Here is a 24308-nt window from a genome sequence, read left to right as displayed (position 1 = left end):
GGAAAAAAAAAAATCTATATGTGCTTCACACTGCCAGGCTGCTCTCCTAGTTCGATCCCAACTGACGCCGGAGGGTATACGAGCGCTAAGAGGAAAAGAAAAGTCTTCACGTTTTTATTGGATAGTTAAGGTATCTAGTTGCCACCGCAAAGCTGCATGACGCAATCCGTTAGTAAATCAGGTCCCCACTTGGTTTGATTCGAGATTCTGGAATGGAACTTACAGTCTCAACGATGATACCAGTGATCTGGTAAGGGCAGGCGTTACTAGCGGGGCGACGATCCTCGAAGTAACCCTTGCCATCCTTAGCCACCTGGCGAGGAATACGAATGCTGCCACCACGGTCGGCAACACCGTAGCTGAACTTGTCGATGTTACCAGTTTCGTGACGACCGGTGAGACGCTCCTCGTTGCCTTCACCGTAGACGGCGATGTGCTCAACGTGACGGGCCTCAAGCTTCTTCATGTAACCCTCAATGGCCTTCATGCCGCCCTCAGCACGGGTGGCGGCGTTCGAGACGTTGGTATGGAGACCGGCTCCGTTCCACTCACCCTTGATGGGCTTGGGCTCGAAGGAGATACGAACGCCGAACTCTTCAGCGACGCGGTGGAGGAGGAAACGGGACATCCAGAGCTGGTCACCCACTATTCCAGAATGTTAGAACTGGAAGCAACTAGGGCGAGTCTAAATGAAAAGGGAGAGGTATGAAACTTACTCTCAATGCCACTGCAGGGGCCAACCTGGTACTCCCACTGGGAAGGCATGACCTCGGCGTTGATACCAGAGATTTTGATACCGGCGTACAAGCAGGCACGGTAGTGGGCCTCAACAATATCACGGCAGTAAACCTTGCCAGTACCAACACCGCAGTAGTAAGGACCCTGGGCACCGGGGAAACCGCCCTTGGGCCATCCGTAGGGCCAACCATCGTTACCGAGGAGAGTGTACTCCTGTTCTAGACCGAACCAGAACTCTTCCTTGGCGTGGACCTCCATCTGGCGGTTGGCGTCATGACGGTAGTTGAACTTGTTGGGGGTACCATCCGAATCCCATGTCTCGCACAGGACGAGGATGTTGTCACCGAGACGGAAAGGATCGGGGTAGATGGCAACGGGACGCAGGTAGACATCGGAGTTGTCACCGGGGGCCTGACCGGTGGAGGAACCGTCGAAGTTCCATTCGGGGAGTTCGTCGACGGACTTGACAGCCTTGGAAAGAGTCTAGCGAAGTGGAGTCGATGGTCAGCAATCTCAGCCTCCTCCTAAGACGATCACGTGCAGCGGGTAGGCGCAGGAGCAGGATCACCGTGCGCAGAGCTTATCGGCCAAGGAAAGGTTTGAGATATCAACTCTATGCGTCTGTGCGCCGATGCTCCAAGCCCATCCATTGTCTCCCGGTGCGCGATCGTAAAAATAGAAATTAAGAATATGTGAACATACCTTGGTCTTACTGCGGCAGCCACCGACGGCGTCGATCCAGACGTACTCGGCCTGAACGCTTCCGCGCTGGTCGAGGTTCATGTACTTCATGAGCTGTTGCCAGCGCAAGTCAGTATGATTGTTCCCTCAAAGCCGAAAAAACGGCTGAAGAAAGCATAGGTATCAATTGAGAAGTGTAACGCACATTCTCCGTGTTGGAGATGGTGGTTGATTCAGCCTGTGGCGATAAGTCATGGAGTCAGCGCTCGTCCGATCAAGAATACAAGAGAAGGAAGAGAAAGGGATCGATACGTACCATGATGAATTATGTGTGTGTGAAGAATATAGACAATAAAGTTTTTCTTTTCGAGATATCTCGGGCTTTGCAACAATGATGCAGAGCACAACCCAGACTTCCAACTGCTTTAAATCAAGCTTGTTCCTGTAGTATAACGGACGAATTCGGAAGGACAATCGGAAGGATCGATTGGAAGCAAGCGAAAGGATGAGGAAAGGATGCAGAGAGTAGACAACAGGAAGGGAAGGGAAGGGAGACGGATAAAGTATACGAAGCAAGAAGGATGGGGAAGTAATGTGACAGTGGTTCAGAGTGAGTGGGGAGGCGATGCTTTTAAATTTAAGAGAAACGAGCAGGAGAGACTGGATGGATTTGATTGAATTAGTTGTAGCTTTTTTTGGTTGGCTTTGGGGAGGGGGGCAAATCCCTCCCGATCGGGCATGGGGCGGTTTCGGCTTGAAAATTACCGTACGGCGCCGTCGACGGTCTCGGTTGCTGGGCACCGGAAATTTTCATTTTCATTTTTTCTTTTTGGATATTCTTTCATTTCGAGATTTTGATCTGCCCGGCCTCCCATTCCCTCGTTCTTTTTGGTTGGTGTGATTCTTAAAATTTTCCCCATTTTAATGAACCCCAGAACCCTACTGAACTTCTCCAACATGTCTACATCTTCTTTGGGGAGATGATTGGAATGGAATGAAAATCTATTTTGGATTTTAATTAAATACACAAGTGGATGCGGTGGTTGCGCTGTTTCAGAAAATTCAAAACTATAAAATAAAAAATGATAAAATTAAAAATGAAAAGAAAATAAAATCATGGTAAAAAAAAAGAAAAGAAAAAAGGGCGCACATACCCACTCATTTGTGCGTTGAGTGTCTGGACACTGAACCGATGCGGCAAGGCTGCAATTGAGACCAGGGTTGTTGCTCCGCCATCCGTATTTCACAGTAATATAATCCCATACCCATATCATATCATACGGGAGCATAGCTTAAGATATCTATCTATAGTATCTATAGTATCTATAGTATCTATAGTAGTATCTCGCTTTCTATCTGAAAATATAGTAAGTCGATAACAGCAGATAGCCACAGCCTAGATGCTTCGATCTTGTTAATCCAGGTGGAAAGGGATTACGAGGTTCATGGCCCGACTCAGGCACTCAATAATACTACCTATTTCGGCCAATCGATGGCGTGGAAACCACAAAAAAAATGACTCCCCCTTTCCTCGAAATAATAAATATATATTAAAATAAAAGAAAAAGGCTGCAGGTAATGCAGGAAAGTCTGCATCAAGTCTGGAATCACCGGAATCTCCCTTGACATGTCTATCTTTCTTTTGTGTGCCTCTCTCCCTCTTTCCCCAGATAATCGCACCCCACGCCACGGTGATCTCTCTGATTGATGTTTAATTATACTTCGTCGACAGGACTCCCATGCATGATGACCTACCTTCCTTCTCGACCAGCTGACCTCCCACCGCGGGGTTGTCCGACTTGAGGCATCCAGATAGCAGGAAAAGTGGTTGCTAACAGGTATTATCAATAGGTATCAACCAAGAACCACATATCAGCTGCAGGACCCAAATATCGATCCATTAGTTTGAACGTTGCATACAACTAAGCGCCCTGGACCGTCATCCCATTGGTAGACCTTCTATCAGAGCAAGTGCAATGGATTAGATATGATTCGTTCCCTTGATCTCTTTTGGCTCTTTCTTCTTTTTCTTTTTCCCTTTTTTCCACGTTGGAGTCCGTGTTCAACTCAATAGGTGCCTTGTCATATTCATTTCAATCTTACGGGGCACCAGTCAGAGTTTCATGGGGGGAAGCTAACAGGAATAGTTGTGATAGGATAATAAGGCAGTACCTGCGACTTATCAGAAAGGATTCCTTATCAATGCCCCTCAAACGAGGCCACCCCGCCATAGTAGTCGCGCAGGTGGATCAGAGCGCGTTTGCCGTGATTCAATGAATAGGTTTTTCCTTCTTGTTCTTTTAGATCCCCCTCAATCCATGAAAGAAGCAAATCAAAACGAAGCAAAGAAAAGAATCAGCGCTTTATCTATTGGACAATAATGATCCTTCTCATTGTATGAAAGCAAATGAGCGGCAATATTACGGTAATTTACCGACTCAGAAAATCATACTCCGTCTTGAATAACAAACTCTCCACGAGTGGGGGGGCGTGGCAAAGAAATTCTCGAAAGGAGAAAAAAACCCGCGGACTCCCCGAGACCGGCCCAGATGGTTAGTCAGAGGGTTTATTCTTAGAGAGAAATTAGGCGAGGAGATTGGTCCAACCGCGGCCGTTGCACCGCCTCGAAGGGCGTGGTCGACGAAGGGGGAAGACCTTGGGTTGTCAGGATTAAGTCACTCCCAGGTCTCAATAACCGGGTTTGGGGTACAGACAAGGATTCTCCAGAGTGACGATCTCTTCTCTTTGTACATCATTCTTCCGACTGTGTCAGGTACCGGGAGCAAATCACAGGCGATCAAGGTCGGGAGAATCAGGAATCCGGAATGCACTTGCAGTGGCTGGAGAGGAGTAACAAAGAGAGGTTTCTCGGTTCAGCCCTGTGGATGAACATCCACTCGCAGGGGAGAGAGGATGTACCTCGGTGTATTCTTAGTACATACATATACTATATCTGGATATGTATTCCCGGGAATAAGAATAGTATGTATGATTGTAAGACCAGGCTGAGTTATTATTAGATGTGTGGTGGAACGGGCAAAAAAAAAAAGCAATAGAAATCTAGATTCTATGTAATGCATTGGAATAGAAGTCTAGATAGATATTATGTACTATGTACTAGTAGTCGACTAGTAATTGTCAATGATATGCATGGCAGGCCGCTCTTGCCCACCGTAAGCCAAGTCAACGAGAATAGAACATGTGGCGCAGTCCCCGCTAAGCCGGGACCGGGTTAGCCGGAACGTGCAAGAGATGGATGCGTCATGACACCTGAAAGCGCACCTGATACTCGTTCCCTCGGATAAGATGGCCTGAAATTCAATACCTAACACTTACTACTACCTCCGTACCTCACCGACATCCAGGGAAAGGAGTCATCGTCCAATGACTGCAATATCAATCTCCTAGAGCCTGATAATGAGTAATGAGATCAATCGCCTACCATGTTTTCCCATTGAGATGCTCCGCAGAAAGACGGTCCCTTATCGGGGCGCCCTGATTGGTCCCTGCCGCACCCTCATGACAAACGGTGCTGACTGAGACGAGTCGGCCCGAATCGTGAATGCATGCCTCAGGTTTCGGTTAAGGTGATGATTACGAAGCCGATCACATTCTGTATCACTTTAAAGTTGGTAGAATTCCGGGGTAAAGGAAGACAAAAAAAGGGATAAAGGGGGAAAACAATTGAAATACTCATTTTTCTGCAAAATTCTATTTCCATTTCCATTTCAATTGAAAAGTACTTTGTAGCCTAGGAATTTCCCATTGATTTAATGCCGCATAACCCCCGTACAAACGCATGCAGCAAATCTTTAAATGAGGTATTGTCCGGGATGGTAATTCGCGCAGTTGATCATGGAAGTTTCTTCTTCCAGCCTTTGATTTTTTGATTTATTTAATTTATTGTAATTTTTTAGCTAGTATTCTCTAGTTCTTTTAGTTCTCTTTTTTTTTTTTCACTGTGGATTCTTTTTGACTATCATTTTGAACTTTTTCCACATCATAGGATAACCTATATTTTGGGATTTCTCTGCATACACACTTGACAGATCAATTCTCTGGATGAATTATTCCCTCATGATTTAGATAATGGAAAAGCACCAAACGGTCTCCTTGCAGTTGAACTGCGCTTTTCCCATAAATCCCTCAGCCCTGGAGTAAGGCAGCCAGGCAGGACTAGCTGCCTCCACCGCCATTTCCCGCTTGGGTATTGAACAATCAGGCATCGCTTCTTCAATGGGCTGGACATGTATGCAGATGTCTCAACCCACCGTTACACTTTTACCCTCCTCATCCTGTGTTTCCTGTTCTACTTCCTCTTCACCCATGGCTGCCTGTTGTTGAGTTGTCATCATTGTACATTTCCCATTACTTCATCACTAACGGCGTACGGACGGGAACATTAAGAGTAGCGAGCGAATCTAAATTCCGGAGGAAAGCAGTGGTTGTAGTCGTCGTAGTCAAAAGAGAATCCGGCGCGGATGATGGATCGATAGAGACAGGGCATGGAATCCATGCAGGTACAGCATCAATGCCTGAGCTAGACCCGGACAGGGAGATGGGTCCCCCCCCGACCTCATCTGCAGAGCCGCAAGTGAAGATCTGATCAACTTCCCACTCTGATCCAGACAGCGGTTACGGTGATCGAGACAATAACCCGCTCCACTCAGCGGCAGCGGTAGCCGCGGCTACCCAACCAATCCCCTTATCAACGGCCCTTACGCTGTTGCACCCATCGGAGGATCCATTCAACCAGCGTCCCGATGTCTTGGGATATCTCCAGCACCCGGGCGATCTGGTTTTGTAACGCGATTACTTCGCTCTTCTGGCCCTCGCTCATTGGCTCCTCCGTGTCGCCAGGCTCATCGAGTAAGCCGATCATATCTACGACCGAAACGCGGCCGTTCAATCCAACTTCCAGGCTAACGGAGGCCTTATTCAGTACGGTTTCTTCCTTGGCTGGATCGTTGACCGTGAAAAGCAACATAATTACCGGCGCTTGACCGAGCTGGGTCCGCAATGTAACATCTACTTTAACCTCGTTGGCATCGTCGTCGACACCGGCAGATTTCCCTTTCTCGTTGAGCCCATCCTCCGTGGTTCCAAATCCCTTCAACAACCGGTCAAGCTTTTTCTCATTAGGATTGTCGTTGCTCAAGACAATCATATTTTTCTTTGGTTTTCCCGGTTCGCTAAACTTCAGCTGACTAGTTGTGCTCTTCGGTGTATCGGTAGGGACATCATTGTTGTCGATGCTTTTAGATGGAGGACTAAAGATATTACGGATCATGTTTGCCAAGAACGCATATTGTCGCAGAGTCTGGGGGAAAAGATATCAGTAACCTCTTTCATGAGTAGTGTGGCACTTTAACTCACCGGAAGAATATCTGCGAGCTGCCGTGGGTGCGCAAAGGGAATGTCACGCATCGTTCGCCCAGCCACAGATTCAAAAGGCTGAAAAGTGTAGCTGTGTTGCTTGGTGCAGGGCTTGCCATCCTGATCAACAGTCTGGACAGCCATTCTGCGCCTCCTCCGACCCAGTTGAGATGCTTCCTCCGGCCCGAGACCCATAGCGCCTGCGGCTGCTAAGGGTGACCAGCCCGGTGCTAAGAGCCCATCGTAGGTCACCATCTTGAACTCTTGCTGAATCTGAATGCCTAGGTGTCTGTAGATGTCTGAAGCTGCCAAAGTTGGCAGTTCGAGTGGTGGTTCCATTCTAGCGACAAACCGCCGATTCGGTGCGGGACCGATCATACCTGAATTGAGTGCCATCGCGCCTTGTTGGCCTTGAGGGGGAAGAGTCGCCGGTGGATCGGACCAGTTCACAACCGCAACATCAGATCCTCCGATCCCGTTGGATGATGATGGCTCGTTCGTGTTGTTGACGACAGTAAAGACCTCCGAGTTCACCCATTCTTTAGACACACGAAGCGACGGATATCCCTCTTCACATTCAATGATGATTTTCCATTTACCGTTGTAGTTCCCTGGTTCATCACCCACCGATGAAGCAGACGGTTGGTCTATAACCATATCATCAGGGGAAACCTTCTTTTGCTTAGCATCCAGGACCCGCGCTTGATGTACCCAGTAATCTAAGCTGAGTCCGACCCGGCCTCCTTGGTGTAGACAGGGCTTGCCAACCCAACCACTGCAGAGGTGATCATGGACACCGGAAAACTTGCGATGGTTTCCCTCCTCATCCCACACGCGTTTCAGACTTTCATAGAGACCTTCAATAGCCTCAAAGCAGTTAACCTCTTGACTCAGTCTGTCATGCTTGGCAAGCCATTGTAGATTCTCGTGGAAGTTATTCAAAGTCTTCCAAGAGCCCCGCCTGGCATCTTCAGGCGTTTCTATCAAGTCTCGCTTCAAAACCGCCGTAGCCTCCCGGCGTTCACCGTCCGTGGCTTCTGGGGTTGCGATATTCAAGCTGACATCCTTCACGGCATTCTGCGCACGGTAGAAATCAATCTCGAGATCTACAAAGTTCCCCGCAATATTAAGGCTATCCCCCTGCCAGATCGACTCAAAGCCTTCGAGGTCACCCAGTCGCTCAATGCCCTCTCTGCACACCCCTCTTCCCGCAACTCTCGCCCGTAAAAGCTGGACGACATCGTCAATATGTCTCCTCCGCTCCTCATCACTATCTCGCGCACTTCCAAGTTTCAGACCTTGCATTCCTAGCGCCTGGATGTCATTGTCATGCATACCAGGTGCTACTAAAGCGTCATGGATCGCGGGAGACGGGCTGATCCCACCGTAGCCACCGAGTGCGAGAAGAGCCGCCGGAGAGCTGAGAGCGACGGGATCATCAGCCCCAGTGGTCGCAGCAAGAGGCGTGGCATGCTGATGCGCCGAAGTAGGTTGAAGACCATGAGCGTGTCCCGAAGCTGACGGGGTCCTTGTTGATGGCGATTTCTGCGATATCGGTCGAGTCATAGGTCCAGATGGGCGTGGAGAAGACGTCAAATGAGTCGGTGTTGCACCGGGGTTTTGCTTGGACGATGGGGTTGCCATTGTAGCTGCTCAATACAACAAATTCAAAAGGGGAACGAATCGATATTAAATTCTATTGCGTAGTATCGCGCATACAGCGATGGCAGTGATTCAATTTAGGTTCCTTCTCAATTAGTTCTGCTCTGCACCGTTGCGCAAATCATGTCTTCTATCTGACGGAGAACACCAACGACCGGCGCGCAATTGTGAACACTCACTATACAGTCAGAAGCATCGCTAAGTTACTAACGTATGGGATATTGTTTGAAAGGACGGAAGGAAAGCGAAAGGATTGTTTATCAACCAAAACTCCACCCAACTCCATGGATTTCCCTCGAGAGGAACTATTGATGCGGAGTGGCTTGCGGCCGCAACATGGAGTCACATGAGTTTGCTTTGTTTGTCTTCTTCGTCATAGGTCCTGGACATCAAGATCAAATCAACGCTTTCGTCTTCAGCTTCTCCAACGAATTCCAACCTTTCAATATGTTGGCTTTGAGAACTTTTGCCCGTAATACGTCTAGGTTTTCAAAATGGTCACAGTTCCGGAGTGTGTCGACATTAGAAGGCCATCCTCACATTGTATGTTTCCATTGGGACATCCTTGCTATTACAGCGCTCACATTTTATTTAGTATGTTTTCCCATCTAATGGAAACAATGTCCTGTCATTACTGCCGTCAGAGCCACCAAACCCCAGATTGTCTATCGGTGTCACGTCCAAACTGCCTCCTACGACAGACTCCTTCAGGGAGAACCCAGAATTCCTGAAAATCCTACAGGACGTGGTCGCCGAGTATGGCCACCAGGACCCTGAGGCTATCTCCCAAGCCCAGGTGATGGTGTCTACATCTGGCGCTAACCTCAGCTCCGGCGGTGTCCTGCTGACGGGTGGGCGTGCCAAAAGACGACGCGATGCGGCAGATTCCAGCGGTGGAGCGAGCGGCCAAGGTGGTGCTGGATCCGCTGGCCGGGGAGGTTGGATACATCTTTCCGATAACCGCCGGCCACCTGAATATGGTCGTATTGCATGGCCCGAGGATATCTTTGGGAGCCTTGAGGTCGATGGTGAGGGTAGCTTTGTGGGAAGCAACGGAAATTATCAGCCAAGCGGTATGGTGTCTCTGTACGGGACGTTCCAGTGGGCCTAAGCTGACTTGGACAGGCACTTATCGGATTGTGACCCGGGACGGAATGTAAGTCTCGATCCTTCAGATGAAGCAGAACGGTGTTGACAATTGGTTTAGTCTTGGTTTGAGTCCATTCTTAAGAGAAAAACTAGTTCAAAGGCTCCGCCAGCAGGAAAACCATTAGCAGTTGCATTGAGGGTTTTGTACATTATTCGGCTGTATTATATGTGACTTGATCATAATTTCCGTTAAACTGCTGGCCAGTTTGGCTTCAATCGCACCTAGTACTGAAACATGGAAAACTAACATCTCCAGGTCCAGCCCAGAAAACACACATGCATGCCATTCGTAGATACAAGCGAACTAACCTTATTTTGAGAAAAACTTTGTGATCCGTTGGGATCCATCAGCTGGCGACTTCTGGTCTGCCTTTTTCACGGGCTTTTCATTATGGGTGGCACTTCGCGTCTTTCCCCCGACATGGGTAGCGTGCTGCTTCGATAGTGAGCTATGCTCCGCGGTCTTTTTTGATGACGGGGTGTTAGGCTCTGTCTTTGGTTTCTTCATCCCTTCCTCAACTACCTCTCCAGGTCTCTCAGGAGTATGCTCTCGTTTGACTCCCGCTGCTGGCTTGGGGGCATTATCCTCACTCCATTCATCGTCCACCGTTGGATGCGGATCCTCTTCATCCTTGTATACGTTCAGATCCGTAGTGCCCTTTACTTCTTTGCTCTCAGCTTCGACCTTGACACCAGGCTCCGTCTTTTTCTTTGCATTTGCAAAGAAATTGGCGATGTTACTCTTGTTTTCTTTACTATTTACCGGCACAATAAAGTCGGGGGAATTATTGCCAACTTTCCCGACCTCTTTAGGAACGGGATAGCATTCCAATTCGCCTTCGTACGGCTTCAGCACTGACTGTAGTTCCTTCGACCATGTCGTCCGATTCGGGTCCAGCCAGATCTTCATTTCCTCGCTATTCGGGTCGAGAATCACCGGCATCCGGTCATGAAGGAACTTCAAGTATGGATTTGAGGATGTCGTGATAACCGTATAGGTGTAGAGCTTTTCATCCGATCCTTCACATACAGTCAGCCAGCCGCCCCAATTAAACTGAATACCCGATCCAAAATATAAAAAAAAAAAAAAATGAAGATCTCACCTTCGTAAGAAACACAATCCCACAGTCCCGCAAAAAGCATCAGCTCCCCATCTTTCCTCTTCACAAAATGCGGCACCTTCTCCTTCCCTCCGGGCCCTTTCTTCAACCACTCATAAAACCCTTGACAAACCACGATGCACCTCTTCTTCCGCTTCATGGATGTCCACATCCCCCGGTCGTCGACTAACGAGTCATCCCGGCAATTGATCGTGCGCATCAACGACCCGTAGTCCGGTTTCCGCTTCGTCCAGAACGGAACTAGTCCCCATTTCATACTCTGGATTTTATATTTGAGCTGCGGGCGGTTTTCTTGATCTGTGTCTTCAGCTCTGTCCTGGATCGGCGCACGGTGAGATTCAGTATCGTTTTTCTCGTGTTCCTCGATGCGATATATATCCGCGCGGTAAACGGCACCGTAGTTTCCCGGGGCGAAGTTATATGTCTCTCTCACGTCGTCATCAGGGGATGCTTCATCAACCTGAAGACCTTGTTCTTGAAGACGGCGCCGTATGAAGGCCATGCGCTGTTCTTGTTAGATATCTATCTCGTGTCTGCCTGTCTAGTGCAGGTAGCGATGTGGTTGGTGTAGGACATACCACGCCGAGGGCATATCGGCCACACATAGTAAACCAACCAAGAAAAGATAGTCACAAGCAAAGGAAACCGGGAATTTCCAATTGAAGTAGGGCGATAATATATATCTACAGAATATCTGTACCGTGGAAGATACGTAAAGGGAGCAAAAGGAGAATATGAACATTGACGTTACGACGTCATACAGTGATGGGAGAGCTCCGACCAATGGAAACGATTCCTCCCGAATCTCTTTAAGGTCTTCACTTTCTCTCTCACAACTATCATCTCACACACTATATCCTCTTCAACCAACCCAACCCAACCCAATTACCCGAATTACGGCACACCAATAAATTACCAATGACCGACTCGAACTAGCATCAACACCAACACCGACACCAACACCCACCAACCAATAACCCCAAACGCAAACGCAATGTTCACAACCCGCCTCCCCACAAGAACGCTCCCCAAAACCCTCGCCAGCAGAACATTCACAACCCTCCCCAGAACTCTCCCAAGAGCCCTCCCCAAAATCCACCATGGCCCCCAACTCCTCCAGAGACGCCCTCTAACAACCCTCCAAAAACTCTCCCGCCACATCTCCCAATCCCGCAAAAACATCCTCCGCAAAAACCCCATCCTCTTCCCGCTCGCCCTCTTCTCCCTCGCAACAGCCACCGCCATCTTCACCTACATCGCCTACATAGAATACACCACCGTTGCGCCCCAATATCACAAGTTCCCGCCCCCGGTTGCCGACGCCCTCCGCACAGCCGTGTATTATACCGAAGTGGACCTGAACCCGCCCAAGGCGCTGCAGGCGTACAAGGAGGCGCTACGGGTGGCGATTGAGATGGGGGTGCATCCGTTCTCGGATGAGGTGGTGGGGATTAAGTTGCAAGTTGCGCATATGCTTGAGAAGGCCGGGTTGGTGAAGGCTGCTGTGGAGGTTTTGGAGAGGACTAAGGGGGAGATTTTGGGGTTTGTGGAGAAGGGATCTAGTTCTAAGGGATCTGGGTCTAAGGGGTTGGTGCAGAAGGGGGGTTCTGAAGGCGGGGAGGGAGATTTGGAGGAGAAGAAGAAGCAGCAAGAAATGGCGGAGTATGAGGATCGGCAGCGGGACAGGGTGCTGAAGAAGGCCGTTGGGATTGAGATGAAGCTTGCGGAGCTGTACGCGAGCGATTACATGCAGGACGACAAGAAGGCGGAGGCGGCGCAGGTTGCAGCTGTGGAGCTGTGTCTGAAAGAGATGAACCGGCGGCAGAGTCTGGGGCTCCCTGTTGGTGGGGGGTCGGAGGAGGCGTGGTTGAATGTTACGGAAATTGCGACAGCGTTGTCGGATCTTGCGGGACGGTATACCGAGAGCGAGAAGTATGAGCTTGCTATGCCGCTTTATTTGCGCGCGTTGGACCTCCTGCGGGTTGAGGAGGGGGAGGCGCCGTCGTGTAAACAGGTTGTGCTGCTGAATGATGTTGCGAGTGCCATGGCTGGGCAGGCGCAGAGTCCGATACGCGCGCCGGATCCGGCGAAGGCGAGGGAGCAGCTTGTTGATGCGGCTAGGCAGTGGGCACAGAAGTCGATTGATATGGCTGCTAGGATTCAGCCCCCCGTTCGGGACCAGGACTGTGATACTTCTTGCGTTGCGGCTACGTATAATCTTGGGGAGTTGGCGGAATTTCAGGGGAAGGGGAAGGAGGCTGAGAGGCTTTACAGGGAGGCCAAGTCGTTGGCGGAGGGCCTGGGTTTTGAAGAGGGCGTCGCTATGACCGATAGCGCGTTGAAGAGGGTCACAAAGAAATGAACGGAGACCTCTTACTATGGAGGATGACTTGTATCATATGATATAGCCAGGATGTGTATGTATTAGACGGATAGGAACAGACCAACGGGATATGAACAGAAATTTCTACTCGTACAGCTATGGGTGTGATATACAGTATACGATCACCTTACCCTATTGCGCGGCAGTTGCTGTTTTTAAGTTTATTTTTTGTCTTTGAAACTGTATTAGAACATGGCATGTCTTTCCTTTACAAGATCCCAGACAGTCGGATTTATGAATCGAGTAAGCTAAGACATGTTTAGAAAAACCCCGGGCCCAGTTAAGGGACACCGGGGTGCTTCATTGCTCGTGGCTCATACATCCCAACCAATGCCTGCCCTTTTTTGTTAAGGAAAAATAAAAAACAAAATAGTTATCTTCCTCTCATATCCCTCACCGATGGGTATTCATTTATGCCCTCGACATGACACCCCAGGCACGGATCTTGTTGTCAGTGTAACCAGCGAAGAGAGTCTGGCCATCAGCGCTCCAGGCCAAGCTGATACACTCGGGCTCACGGCTCTTCTTGCCCTTCTCGATGTACTCGGGCTTGAGCTCATCAACCTTGCTCTTCTTCTCGAGGTCGAAGATGGTGATGCTGCTGGCGGTGGCAGCGCAGAGCCAGTAGCGGTTGGGGGAGAAGACGAGAGCATGGATCTCATCGCCAGCGTGGAGGGAGTAGAGGTGCTTGGACTCGTTAAGATCCCAGAGCATAGTGGTACCGTCCTTGCCACCGGAGGCGCAGAGGGATCCATCGGGGGAGATGGTGACGGTGTTGATGTAGCCAGAGTGACCGATGTGGTCAGTCTGGAGGCGGCAGGAGGCGAGCTCCCAAACCTAGAAGCCAGTTTGAATTAGCTACGGGTCCAACTGTTTTCAAAATGCAGAAAATTGACATCGAATTGTGTGTTGTTCATCAGGGCATTGGTGATTGTTGGTCTCATGGCCGTGAGGCTCTGAAGTAGCAAATACGTTTTATGCAAAAACATCCTTTGAACGAGGTCGAATCCAGGTGATACAATGAAAAGAGAGCAAGACAACTGTCTGGAGCGTACCTTGACGAGCTTGTCCCAGCCAGCGGAGACGATGACGGGGTTCTGGGGGTTGGGGCTGAAGCGAACGCAGGAGACCCAGTCGGTGTGGCCCTTCTCGGTGATGGTGAACTTGCAGTCACCAAGGGTGTTCCAGAGCTTGATGCTGCGGTCACGAGAAGCGGAGACAATCTGACGGTTGTCGGCGGAGAAAGAGACGGAGAGGACGTCGTTGGTGTGGCCAACGAAGGTACGGGTGGTCTCGCCGGTGGAGAGCTCCCAGAGGCGGAGAGACTTATCCCAGGAGGCGGACAGAGCATAGGCACCGTCGGAGGAGATCACCTATTGGATTCGCAATCCACATGTCAGCCGATCGTCCTTTCGCATTGTTCATCCCCCCCGCGATATCCACGGTTCATTGAGAGAGAGAGAGTTCGGTGATATGCATACACAGTCAGAGACGATGTGAGAGTGACCCTCAAGGCTGCGCTTGGGGTAACCGTAGGCCTGCTCGTCACGGGTAAGGTTCCAGATGATCAGGGTCTTGTCGCGAGAGCTGGAAAGCAGCATGTTGGGGCTAGAGTCGGAGAAAGAAGAATAAAGTCAGAAACCATTTTTTATCCAGAATCAACCAATGCCATGTCTCAAAAAAATTTCTTCATTACTGAAGTATTTTGCTTCATTTGTATGGCTTCAAGAATTTTTTCTCATTTGTGATTTTTGATATCGGATCCGGAATGCCCTTACTTCTCCAAAGAGGTGGCAAGGGAAGTAACCCAGCCATTGTGACCCTCGAGGGTACCACGAAGGACCAGCTGCTCAGCCATGATGACGATGGAAGGGAACCGCGAGAGGGAGAGAGGATGAACGCGGGCGGAGCAATTGTCGTTGACTCTCTGGAGGTAAAATCCCAGCGTTCGAAGATGGAGGAGCAGAGAGTCGCGCCTAAGCCCTAACTCCCTTACCGCCCTCTGTGTGCGGCAAGTCACATGGAACCCTAACATAAGCGAGTCACGTGCGTATCACCTGGTTTTCTAACTTCCGACGGCCTGATGTCATTCGTTGATCCATTCTTGCCTAATCAGTCCATGTATACATCCTTCCAATCTGATTGTATACTCAACTTTCCCCCATTCTCTACCCATCAACTATGGTAGATGTTTCTCATCCTCAAGGTAACACTCCAACACCTCATACCCTAGTTCTCTATAGAAGAAAGAAAGAACCCAACACAAAACAATACATAAATTGTTCACCCGAGACCATCTACATATAATACAAGCCCAACTCATATACAAACCATGCTTTTATACAAAAATCATCCCATCCGTCCACCTAAAAATCAAGAATCAAACACCTGAACATTCGGCATCCGACCAAGTCCCGCGCCGCCTGTCTTCTTACTCTTAGCAGCATGGAACCCAGTAGCACTGTTATCCTGCACATGCTGTCTCAAAAGCCGCAAGACCTCCGACTCGGCCCAACGAGACGGAACGGGCCGATAAGCAGCCTTGTAGGCACCGACAGTCTGGGCCCATTCGCCGCTCTTGGCTCCGGTGCGCTTCCAGGTCTCGGTGGGGGTATCCTGCGAGGCATTGGCATCCGTCCCTTCTGCAGGGGGGTCCTGTGTCGCCCAGTAGTAGATATCCCAGTCATTCTCATCCAGGAACCGGTCATACTCCTGCAGCTGCTCCTTGTCCATCTTGGACAGGTAGACGTCGGCGAATGTAGAAAGTAACAGATCGGATTCGAGGATACCTCGCTTCCTGCTCTGATCTGTTCCCAGTATACAGATTAGCATTCATATACATAACCCTCACCCCCAAAGTACTCAAATACCAGCAAGAGACACGACGACCAGGATGGTTGGTTAATACTCACACAACAACCTCGCCCTCATAGTCGAAGCATCCTCCCCAGCACGCTTCAACGGTTCAACTTTGAACGTAATCCCCTCCATCTCACCAACCCCCAGCTCCGGCTTCTGCGCCCCCGTCTCCTGGCGCCCTCCCGTAAAGTGCTCGACCTTGCCGGGGTAGGGATCCGTCGGCTTGTAGTTCGGGTCGACCGAGCTCAAAAGCTCCGGAGGCGCGGGCTTCTCCCCGACCTTGGGGAAGTCCTTAGTCATGGTGGATGTTGTGTTAGGAACATGCTGATTGGGAGGCCTGGAGGTCTGGTATTCGCGGTGCTCTGGTGCTGTCGAGCGGGCGTTGTCGTCTTTGACTCGAATTGCCGAGCTGCCGAAGGTACGACGGGCGAGGGTTGTTCTGAAGAGGGTTGTCGACGTGGAAGGTCGCGCGATGTACTGAATGAGTCTTGGGGCGGACATGATGGCTCGACTGGTTTGAATTTACAGAAGAGCTTCAGTGAGAGAATTGTTTTGGTGAGTGTGGTCGGAATTGTTCTTCGTTCAGCATGACGGGATTGACATCATCCGGTGATTTGGTTGTTTGTTGTGTTTGCATGCTCTAAACACTGGGCCAACCGAGGGATACGCATTTCAAACGGCATACAGGGCGGTCATGCAAAAGGTACATAGTACATAGATCGTACTGATCGACTTGCAGTTCCAAGTTGGAGTCATCCATTACATCAAGTCTAACGCTATCGTAGGATCATAAAAGTATTCTAACAGTAGACCGTGAGATATATCCGAGACTACATAAAGTTCGAAACCGCACTCAACAGATGCATAGAACTCCATATTTTGCCATGAAAACAAAGAAACTACGTAAAAGTACCCTTTCGGCCAGTTCAGGCACTCCAAAATAAAACCCGTCTAGATAAGATGCTTGGATCTGCAGGGAGGAAACGTGGTTAGTCGAGTTGTAGTCGTCACTGTTTGGCACCACTGATACATACCTGAAGTAAGCCCTCAGATAAATGACCTGCCAAACACCCAGTCCAATCAGCATTCCCATTGTGCCGAATGCAAACCATTTCACACGCTCGTTAGTGCTCTCGTTGGTGTCGCGCAGCTTCTGCTCACGGGCACGGAGGTATTCCATTTCGCTGACGATCTCTTGCACCATCTCCTCAATACGACGGAGGTCGGTTTCGATGGGCTTGAGCTTCTCCTGGGCCTGAATGCTAGACCAGTCACGGGCATCGGCACCAATATCGATATCAAGCTCAACCGACCGATAGGGGTTCGCAACATTGTCTGCTCAAAAGACATCAGAAAATAATCCAACCAATATTTCGATAGAAATCCAAGGTAGTGATAGATAATTTTCGAGGAGAGGAAAACCAGAGGCCACATACTCCTTCCCTCGAGCTTGTTCTCGAAGCAAACATCGAAAGCCGTATCCGCGGCGGAGGTAAACGCCTGACGAGTCTCTCCCACAACATCCTTCGGACGACCATGATCATTGCCCAGGGCATCCTTGATCTGAATTCCAAGAAGAAGAAGAAGAAAACAATTAGCGACACCGTATCAATTAGACTCGATTAGCACCAATTCTAGTGAATGTACTTCACATCCACCGCAAATCGCCATTAACGGAGAGTTGGGAGCGCAACGCGACGTACATGCATGTTGACTTTCTGTCCATCACCCTTATACCCGCCCACAATAGCTGTCACGACGACGAGTTGGTCCTTAAAGACGAAGTTGCGGATGCATCGCTCGTTCTTTCCGCTCGCGGCGGGCAAATCGAATTTCAGCGCGGCGGAAATCTGGACCAGACACAGGAATAAGACGCCGAGGATGGACTTCATTGTAGGTTGGGACGCCCCCATTGTCGAAGCTAGCCGTCGCAGTGGTCGACAGTGAGGTCTTGGAAATTAAACAACAAAGCTCGGGAGCTGCTGCCATTGATGCCACGCCGCGCTCAAGGGCTTCCGAGCGGTCGGGAGAACAATGTTCCGCGCTCTATGCTTCAGGACCGAAACTGATCTACACTAGCCCTGGATTCTAAAAAAATTCTTAAAATCCTATGTTGCACACAAGTTCTATGAATATGGCAGTCACTACTGTAGAGTGGATTGGGGTCCAAATAACTAATTGTTATATGGTCATTAGATGGTTGCCTCCTAGTAATTTCACATGCTCCGAATTTGGAATATGATAGTAAACACATAAATCCAACTTCCCAGGGGAATAGTACGTGGTTAGAAAAAAGAAAAGAGAAATATCCAGATGTCCTAGAAATGGAAAGGTTTGAAAACAAGATGTCATTCATATCAAATTCCCATTAGGGTAGAACACAACTGGGTTAAAAATTCAATAAGACAAAGTGGTATAATGAGAAGTAAAAAAGTGTAACAGGTGTTGTTCCAGGGCAACAAGTGAACATAAGGAAAAGTAGATAGAAGGGAACTCGTTCATCAAAGGCCAAGGGATCGTGACTATGAGGTTTTTGACTCATAGATCAACAAAATAGTGAGAAAAGTAAGGTGTAGAACCTGTATTAGGAACACAAGATAGATCATCACATGGCTCGAAGCGCCCCAAAAAAAGAGAAGAGGGAAAGTAAAGGCATATCTAACGGGTGCATAGGCCAAAAGACCAAAGGAAAGCGGCCAAATAGAGAATGGAGAATAAAAATAATGTGTGTGTGTGTGTGAGTGAGAGAGAGGGAGAGAGGGTGAGAGGCTGTGTCTGTGTAGGGAGAGGTAGGTAGTCAGATAAAGTAAGGTCACATTAGATATCGACTTTCTTCCGACGTCCGAAAAAGCGGGACAGGCTATTTCCCCCGGAGTCTTTACCCTTCGAAGCGAGCGATGAGGTGGCTCGAGGTGTAGGAGGCTCAGGAGGCCCGGTGGTCCGAAGAAATTCAGCTAGTGCACTAGTCTCGGTTTGCCGGTCTGTGACGGAGGGAAGACCACTAGTGCCATACATTCCGCTTAGACTCCTCTCTGCGTTCACTTTGACTGAATAGTTGGATGGCGCCGTGGCATAGTTGTCCTGTTGTGGCCGTAACGAGGATTTGGAGATTTTGGTGGTAGGCACCTTGTCCCCGGACGCGTTGCGTAGAAGCCGTGCCTTCATTCCAAACGCACCAGATGAACCTTTAGAGGGCAATGTGTTGACTTTCAGAGGCTGGGGGGTGGGCTCCGACTCCGGGGGAGGAACGTTACGCAAGAAATCTATCAAGCTTTCCTCCTCGCGATTGGGTTTTGGACCGTCCATGAGCTCAGCTAGATCTTCGTCATCATCCGAGTCAATGGCATAAGGATCCCGCACCCTGCGCTGTTTTCGCAGAGGATGAGGGCTATCCGATGGAGCGGTGGGTATCTGCCTGGAGGCGCTTGACTGTGCGGTAGTTCGGTTACTCGATTCTAGTAATCCAGTACGCGACCCGATGGAAGTCAGTATTGAGCCATCTTGCGTACTTGATATCGATAGCGCATTATTTTCCGTATCGCCAGTCTCGAGAGAATTCAGCTCGTCCGAGTCCATTGTGTCTCGGAATGGTGCAACTGTACGAGGGATGCGGCGGGCTCCTGCAGTTGGTGGACCTTCTCGAATGAAATCGATTAACTCAGACGTCTGGTCTTGTTCTGCTTTTGATGTCACTGCAGGACGGGCTTGCAGCTTAGGACCACTGCGGATTGTGCTCGAAGGGGAACGTGGAGATTGGGCTTCTTGGGCACTAAGAGGACTGCTTGGACCGGTTGAGCCACTACCTGATTTCGCATTGGCAACTTCTGCCAGGCTTGATGTCTGCTGAAGAGTCGATCCCGGAGGTATTTCGATGGGCTTGTATTTAGGCGTGTTGATAGTACCTCTAGAAGATGTGTTGGAGGTACTAGGACGTGGAACGTCCTCCCCGGAAGGGGTACTGTTCTTCAGGAAGTCGGCTAGGTCCGCCGTGTCTGATCTGACTCTCCACCGGGGTGAATCAGGTTCCTAGGGTATTTGTCAATGGCCCGAGTTCATCAAAAAATATTATGAACAGTCAGTCATACCTCGATTTCCCTCATATTTCTCGGCGTTAGCGTATAATGAAGAGTTTCCTCACTGCGGATCAATTCATCCAAGCCAGACTTGTCGTCATACGGCTCTCCAACGAGAGCAGACAACCGATTGGTCTCGGAGGAGTTGCGCAGACGGAGTGAAGCAGAGTCACCCTGAAACCCGATCAGACCCTTGAGTCTGCTTGACACCTGAGACGTGGTCGAGCCGGCAGTCACAGGGCGTTTATCACGCTGGCTACTAAAACTGCCGGAGCGACGCGGTTTGGAGTAGACGGAAGAGGCTGCTGAAGTCGACGGTCGCATTACTCGCTGAACCGCTGCACGTTCAGTTCCCGAACTAATCGAGGATACCCCTGGACTTGAGCGCCCGTACCGATGGTGACTTACCCCCGCCAAAGGGCTTGGTCTGGGTCGAGTCCGCGAACGGTCAGAATGTCCACTCTCGCCAGAAGTCGAGGAGGGACGAGAGGACTTTTCTTCCAGTTCAGTGGATGGCCGAGTCTGAGACTCCGATGAAAATGTATTCGTATCAAAATCTTTCGGAGCATCATCGTGATTGACGGCGGGATGCGCCGGGGTGGAGTCTCCCCCTTGCGTTTGCGGCGGATCATCGGCCACTGTTGGCAACCCTCGTTCGCTGGTCACTCGGGTAGCGGGAGTCGACCTATCATCTTCGCGCGTCGTGTCCTTGCTACAGACACGTTTCGGTCGCTGCACCGGAGTCTTTTTAGGTTTTTCACACATCCCTTGCCCTTCAATAACCTCCGAATCGGAATCTGTTTGGAGTCGATCGCTCAGGGACGTTGACGAGCCACGAGTACTACTTGCTTGACTGGTCTCTAGTTCCACTGACACCGCAGACTGTGACGATGTAGCCGCCTTCTCCTGATCAACTGATTCCTCAGGAAAAGCATCTGTCTCTTTCTTCTTTGGCTCCGGCTCGGCCTTGGGTGCTACATCATCTTCATCATGCTCGTACATAGTCTCCAATCGCCTTTGCTCTTCTGATGCAGTGGGAGATGGCCGATCAACCATCTGGTCAACTTCTGGCGCTTCCGAAGGGGATGCGCCGGGCAACGACCTCGAGCGGCCATGGCGAGTGAACTTGGCGCTCTGTGGAGTGATGGGTGACCCTCCCATGGATGTGGGCGATCGCGGAGACGGCAAGGTGAGCACCATGAGGCTATGGGGCCGCACCTTGTGAGCCACTACTGCCTCCATCGTCTGGATCATTTCGGCTCCTTCAGCATCAGACGCGAACCCTTCGATCTCCTCGATGTCGTGGTCACCCATCGGAAGTGCAACCAACGCAGGGTCGATTTCTTTCGGGATCTCGATGGCTGGTCTCGGCGGATACTCATCAATAGTTACCGCACTGCCCCTTCGACCAGTGGAAGGACCAACAGTTGAACGACGTCGAATAGATTCTCTCGAAACTGCGCGGGACGATACGGGGGATCGAGTCTGTCGGCGCCACGTCCGCCAAAGACGACCCAGAGTCGGATTCAACGCTAGTTTCTCCATATCCAACTCCTCCACAACTAACCGGTTGATGGTGCCTCGTTCCGTGCCCGACTCAGCCTCCTCAGGCCCGTCACTCGGCTTGGCCGACAGTCGTGATCGCGCCGTCTCGCCCGCTATCACCAAGGCCTGTTCGCCGAGATGCTCGATGATGGAAGTCAGAAAGATGGCGGCCGCCGGCGTGATATTGCCCACATGACTGGAGAACCGCGGCGAGACACCCCCTTCATCCCCCAGCCCGTTCTGTGCGATGTATTCCTCCTCGTCATCCTCTTCCATATCTCCTAGCCGGGTATATACCATACAACGCAGACGAGTCAATTTCCAGGAACGTACCAGGTCGAAGTCACTGCCCGGCGACTGACCCCCACGAAATTGAAGTTGTTCATCTTCCGGACCCCCCATATACTCGCTCAGCTCCTCATCTGCCGCCGAAACCACTTCCTTTGCGAGTCGGGGTTTTAACACATCCGCCACCGCTGGTCGAATACAGGTGAGTTGGGTTGACTTGGCCGCCGCCAGGATATTGAAGAGAAGATGGTCCAAGAATCCATTCAAGGCGGAGAGCGCTTCGGGAGTGATCATTGCTCTGGCATCGGAGTCGTCGGCCTCCTCGGGCACAAAATCCGCCGTGTTGAATTCCTGATCGGTGGTGATGATCTGCGCGGCGGCGGAGGATGCGATAAAGGAGGGCGGGGGTTTTGCGGGTGGCAGGGTCAGATGGATGCGTGGAAAAGTATCACTAGACATGCTGGTACTGCGAGAGCGTGAGGCCGTCCTTCCCAAGTCGGACTCGGGGCCTTTGATGTGGTGCATTGTCGATATGAGGGATCACATATAACTGGCGGGGAGTGGACCGAAGGCGTCGTGGTGACGTATATTATGTCTTTTTTTTGTTCTTCTTTCTCTATATCGTTATCGAACCAGGGAAACGTGGATCATCCTGGAATTGTAAACGTATGAGCACCGTCAGCTCAGATGTCAAGGACACCGCCCACCTTTGGGGCCAATTTTGCAAAGATTGATATGCAAGATGGATCTGACGACATCAGGCGTTACATGGGGGCGCCGTGACGAACCTCAGCCCAGAAAAAAAGAAAAGAAAAGAAAAAGCCCGCTAAGCGGTGGATGCGGTGCTAAGACATACCCGTGTAACAATTTCAAGAGCTCTCCACGTTCATTTCGTTCGTGTACCGTTGGGGATATCTCCAAGGAAAAGATTCCTGAAAGATCATTAGACAGCCGAACCGTAGTCGACTGATGGTATGTTCTTGGATTATGGAATTGAAGAGAGGGGGAGGGAAGGAAGTAAAAGAGAGAGGAAGCAGAATGAGAGAATAGTTCATTCACTCCGGAGGTAGATCAGGAGTATGGTAGAAAGAGGTACAACGCAGTAGAACGAAGAAGTGACTTGTCCCAGAATGTATTAGAATGGATACGATACGCCGTCTAAGAATTCTTTATTATTACCTTTCGGGAGAGGGGGCTAATAATAATGTCATCTGATTTGTTGGATAATTAGGATTTTGAATTTTGGAATTAATTATACTTATAATTATTTGATTATTACTACTACTCGGATCCAGTTTTTATTTAATTTAATTTTTTTAATAGATTATTATTTTTCATCTTTTAGCGGGCATAGTAAGGTTAACGGATTAGAGCCTGCAGGATCAGGAGAGGGAGGGAAGGAAAATGTGGAGCAAGCACGATCCTTTTTGGGATGGATTATGAAGTTTGATCCGTTGGGTGGAGTCAAAAAGGGAAAAGTACCTGAACCACTACTCATCTTTAGTTCCACTGGCTGTGACTCTGACAAAGATGTCTCTCCCCATTCAACCTTGACCAGAGAGAGTTATCACTCCAATCCCGTGTCGACCTTAGCCCCAAACACTGACTCCAGACCTATACGAGGAAAAGATCAACCACATTGATTTTGTTGCCACTCAACGGGATAGTATGCTATCTACTACCCGAACATTGGGTGTGTTCTGATAAGCAACGAGGTGTTCCACGGTTCTTCTGGTCGTCATTATCAGAAAACAGGATCCAGAAGGGAAAGCCCTGCGAAGAGAAGAAGCCGAAAAGAAGAGACGGCCACGGAAACGATCTCCATTCCGAAGAAAACTAACGAAAGAGTGGTCCCCACTTGGTCGAATGGGAGGTTTGAACCGTCCCAGCTTCTAGGGTTCAGGGGCAACGAAACAAAGGGAACGACCGGGATTTTTGTTTGGTAACTGTACGTAAGGTGCATCATGTGGTCCGTATTTCTTTCTTCTTTCTTATACGGAGTCAAGACTGAAGACGGATCATCATGCTTCAAGTTGCTTTTTCTGGTCGTTTTTCTTCTTTTAACAAGGCTGATGTGAGAATCTCCCGAACCCAGCACGAGCTGACTTCACCTCGTGTCCTGGAAAACCCAGAGTATTCACTCTTTTCCTGCCCTTCTCCGAATTCTCCATTTTAAACTCAGTTTTCCCGACTATGAGAGTTAATCCAATCGTGTCCGCTTTCCACTTGTTGAAGAATAGAGGCTGATCCACCTAACACTATTTAACATCTCGTCCAGAGTGATTATCTGATTGGACTACCGCTCCATCAATAATCACTCTTGAAATCTTCTCCTTTTTTTTTTAATGGGGATTTTTTTTCTTTTCTTACTCCTACCAAAACCCACCCAACAGTCATATCAATCCACCGCAGAGGCAAAAATCCACGAAAATT

The 24308-nt window shown here is 49.7% G+C and overlaps 7 protein-coding genes across 7 annotated transcripts; 2 read left to right on the top strand and 5 right to left on the bottom strand.

The window, feature by feature from the left end:
- Position 1: 1 nt before the first annotated feature.
- glnA (glutamate--ammonia ligase) lies at positions 2-1836 on the bottom strand. Its single transcript, XM_032039794.1, has 4 exons — positions 1736-1836; positions 717-1221; positions 224-645; positions 2-152 (listed from the first exon to the last, which is right to left on the bottom strand). Exons 1-4 carry the CDS (start codon positions 1736-1738, stop codon positions 135-137), a joined length of 948 nt encoding a protein of 315 aa, XP_031903031.1. The 5' UTR covers positions 1739-1836; the 3' UTR covers positions 2-134.
- Positions 1837-6127: 4291 nt separating this feature from the next.
- BDW43DRAFT_308460 (RNA polymerase II mediator complex middle subunit MED1) lies at positions 6128-8439 on the bottom strand (the record flags this gene model as incomplete). The annotated part of the gene is made up of 2 exons (XM_032046512.1): positions 6128-6739; positions 6796-8439. The coding sequence occupies 2 exons, from the start codon at positions 8437-8439 to the stop codon at positions 6128-6130; spliced, it is 2256 nt and encodes a 751-aa protein (XP_031903030.1).
- A 385-nt stretch (positions 8440-8824) lies between these two features.
- Positions 8825-9827, top strand: BDW43DRAFT_267779 (uncharacterized protein). The gene is made up of 4 exons (XM_032041036.1): positions 8825-9000; positions 9053-9530; positions 9583-9613; positions 9665-9827. The coding sequence occupies exons 1-4, from the start codon at positions 8905-8907 to the stop codon at positions 9729-9731; spliced, it is 672 nt and encodes a 223-aa protein (XP_031903029.1). The 5' UTR covers positions 8825-8904; the 3' UTR covers positions 9732-9827.
- Positions 9828-9833: 6 nt separating this feature from the next.
- On the bottom strand, positions 9834-11454 carry BDW43DRAFT_267778 (SOS response-associated peptidase). Its single transcript, XM_032041035.1, has 3 exons — positions 11306-11454; positions 10710-11232; positions 9834-10626 (listed from the first exon to the last, which is right to left on the bottom strand). The coding sequence occupies exons 1-3, from the start codon at positions 11330-11332 to the stop codon at positions 9917-9919; spliced, it is 1260 nt and encodes a 419-aa protein (XP_031903028.1). The 5' UTR covers positions 11333-11454; the 3' UTR covers positions 9834-9916.
- A 124-nt stretch (positions 11455-11578) lies between these two features.
- On the top strand, positions 11579-13186 carry BDW43DRAFT_267777 (TPR domain protein). Its single transcript, XM_032041034.1, has one exon. The coding sequence runs from the start codon at positions 11722-11724 to the stop codon at positions 13087-13089; it is 1368 nt and encodes a 455-aa protein (XP_031903027.1). The 5' UTR covers positions 11579-11721; the 3' UTR covers positions 13090-13186.
- Positions 13187-13521: 335 nt separating this feature from the next.
- cpcB (40S ribosomal RACK1 domain-containing protein) lies at positions 13522-17882 on the bottom strand (the record flags this gene model as incomplete). Its single annotated transcript, XM_032044533.1, has 9 exons — positions 13522-13947; positions 14166-14483; positions 14592-14718; positions 14889-14956; positions 15499-15917; positions 16023-16378; positions 17004-17304; positions 17406-17532; positions 17673-17882. The coding sequence occupies 9 exons, from the start codon at positions 17880-17882 to the stop codon at positions 13522-13524; spliced, it is 2352 nt and encodes a 783-aa protein (XP_031903026.1).
- A 246-nt stretch (positions 17883-18128) lies between these two features.
- BDW43DRAFT_267767 (uncharacterized protein) lies at positions 18129-23071 on the bottom strand. Its single transcript, XM_032041033.1, has 2 exons — positions 20055-23071; positions 18129-19995 (listed from the first exon to the last, which is right to left on the bottom strand). Exons 1-2 carry the CDS (start codon positions 22398-22400, stop codon positions 18787-18789), a joined length of 3555 nt encoding a protein of 1184 aa, XP_031903025.1. The 5' UTR covers positions 22401-23071; the 3' UTR covers positions 18129-18786.
- Between the last annotated feature and the right edge of the window lie 1237 nt (positions 23072-24308).

The sequence above is a fragment of the Aspergillus alliaceus genome (genome assembly GCF_009176365.1).
Source record: "Aspergillus alliaceus strain CBS 536.65 unplaced genomic scaffold BDW43scaffold_9, whole genome shotgun sequence".
Taxonomy (NCBI): Eukaryota; Fungi; Ascomycota; class Eurotiomycetes; order Eurotiales; family Aspergillaceae; genus Aspergillus; species Aspergillus alliaceus.
Note: the sequence above shows the minus strand (reverse complement) of the source record. Positions and strands in the feature narration are given on the sequence as shown.

Excerpts from the sequence above, each read along its gene's own strand:
- glnA (XM_032039794.1), bottom strand. Across the intron at positions 646-716 it reads CCCCTGCAGTGGCATTGAGA|TGGGTGACCAGCTCTGGATG; the intron begins GTAAGTTTCATA and ends ATTCTGGAATAG.
- BDW43DRAFT_267779 (XM_032041036.1), top strand. The coding sequence starts at position 8,905 with ATGTTGGCTTTGAGAACTTTTGCCCGTAATACGTCTAGGTTTTCAAAA. Across the intron at positions 9,001-9,052 it reads TAGAAGGCCATCCTCACATT|TATGTTTTCCCATCTAATGG; the intron begins GTATGTTTCCAT and ends CATTTTATTTAG. Across the intron at positions 9,531-9,582 it reads CGGAAATTATCAGCCAAGCG|GCACTTATCGGATTGTGACC; the intron begins GTATGGTGTCTC and ends TGACTTGGACAG.
- BDW43DRAFT_267778 (XM_032041035.1), bottom strand. The coding sequence starts at position 11,332 with ATGTGTGGCCGATATGCCCTCGGCGTG. Across the intron at positions 11,233-11,305 it reads GCCGATATGCCCTCGGCGTG|CGCATGGCCTTCATACGGCG; the intron begins GTATGTCCTACA and ends TAACAAGAACAG. Across the intron at positions 10,627-10,709 it reads GGATTGTGTTTCTTACGAAG|GATCGGATGAAAAGCTCTAC; the intron begins GTGAGATCTTCA and ends CTGTATGTGAAG.
- BDW43DRAFT_267777 (XM_032041034.1), top strand. The coding sequence starts at position 11,722 with ATGTTCACAACCCGCCTCCCCACAAGAACGCTCCCCAAAACCCTCGCC.
- BDW43DRAFT_267767 (XM_032041033.1), bottom strand. The coding sequence starts at position 22,400 with ATGCACCACATCAAAGGCCCCGAGTCCGACTTGGGAAGGACGGCCTCA. Across the intron at positions 19,996-20,054 it reads GAAATATGAGGGAAATCGAG|GAACCTGATTCACCCCGGTG; the intron begins GTATGACTGACT and ends CAAATACCCTAG.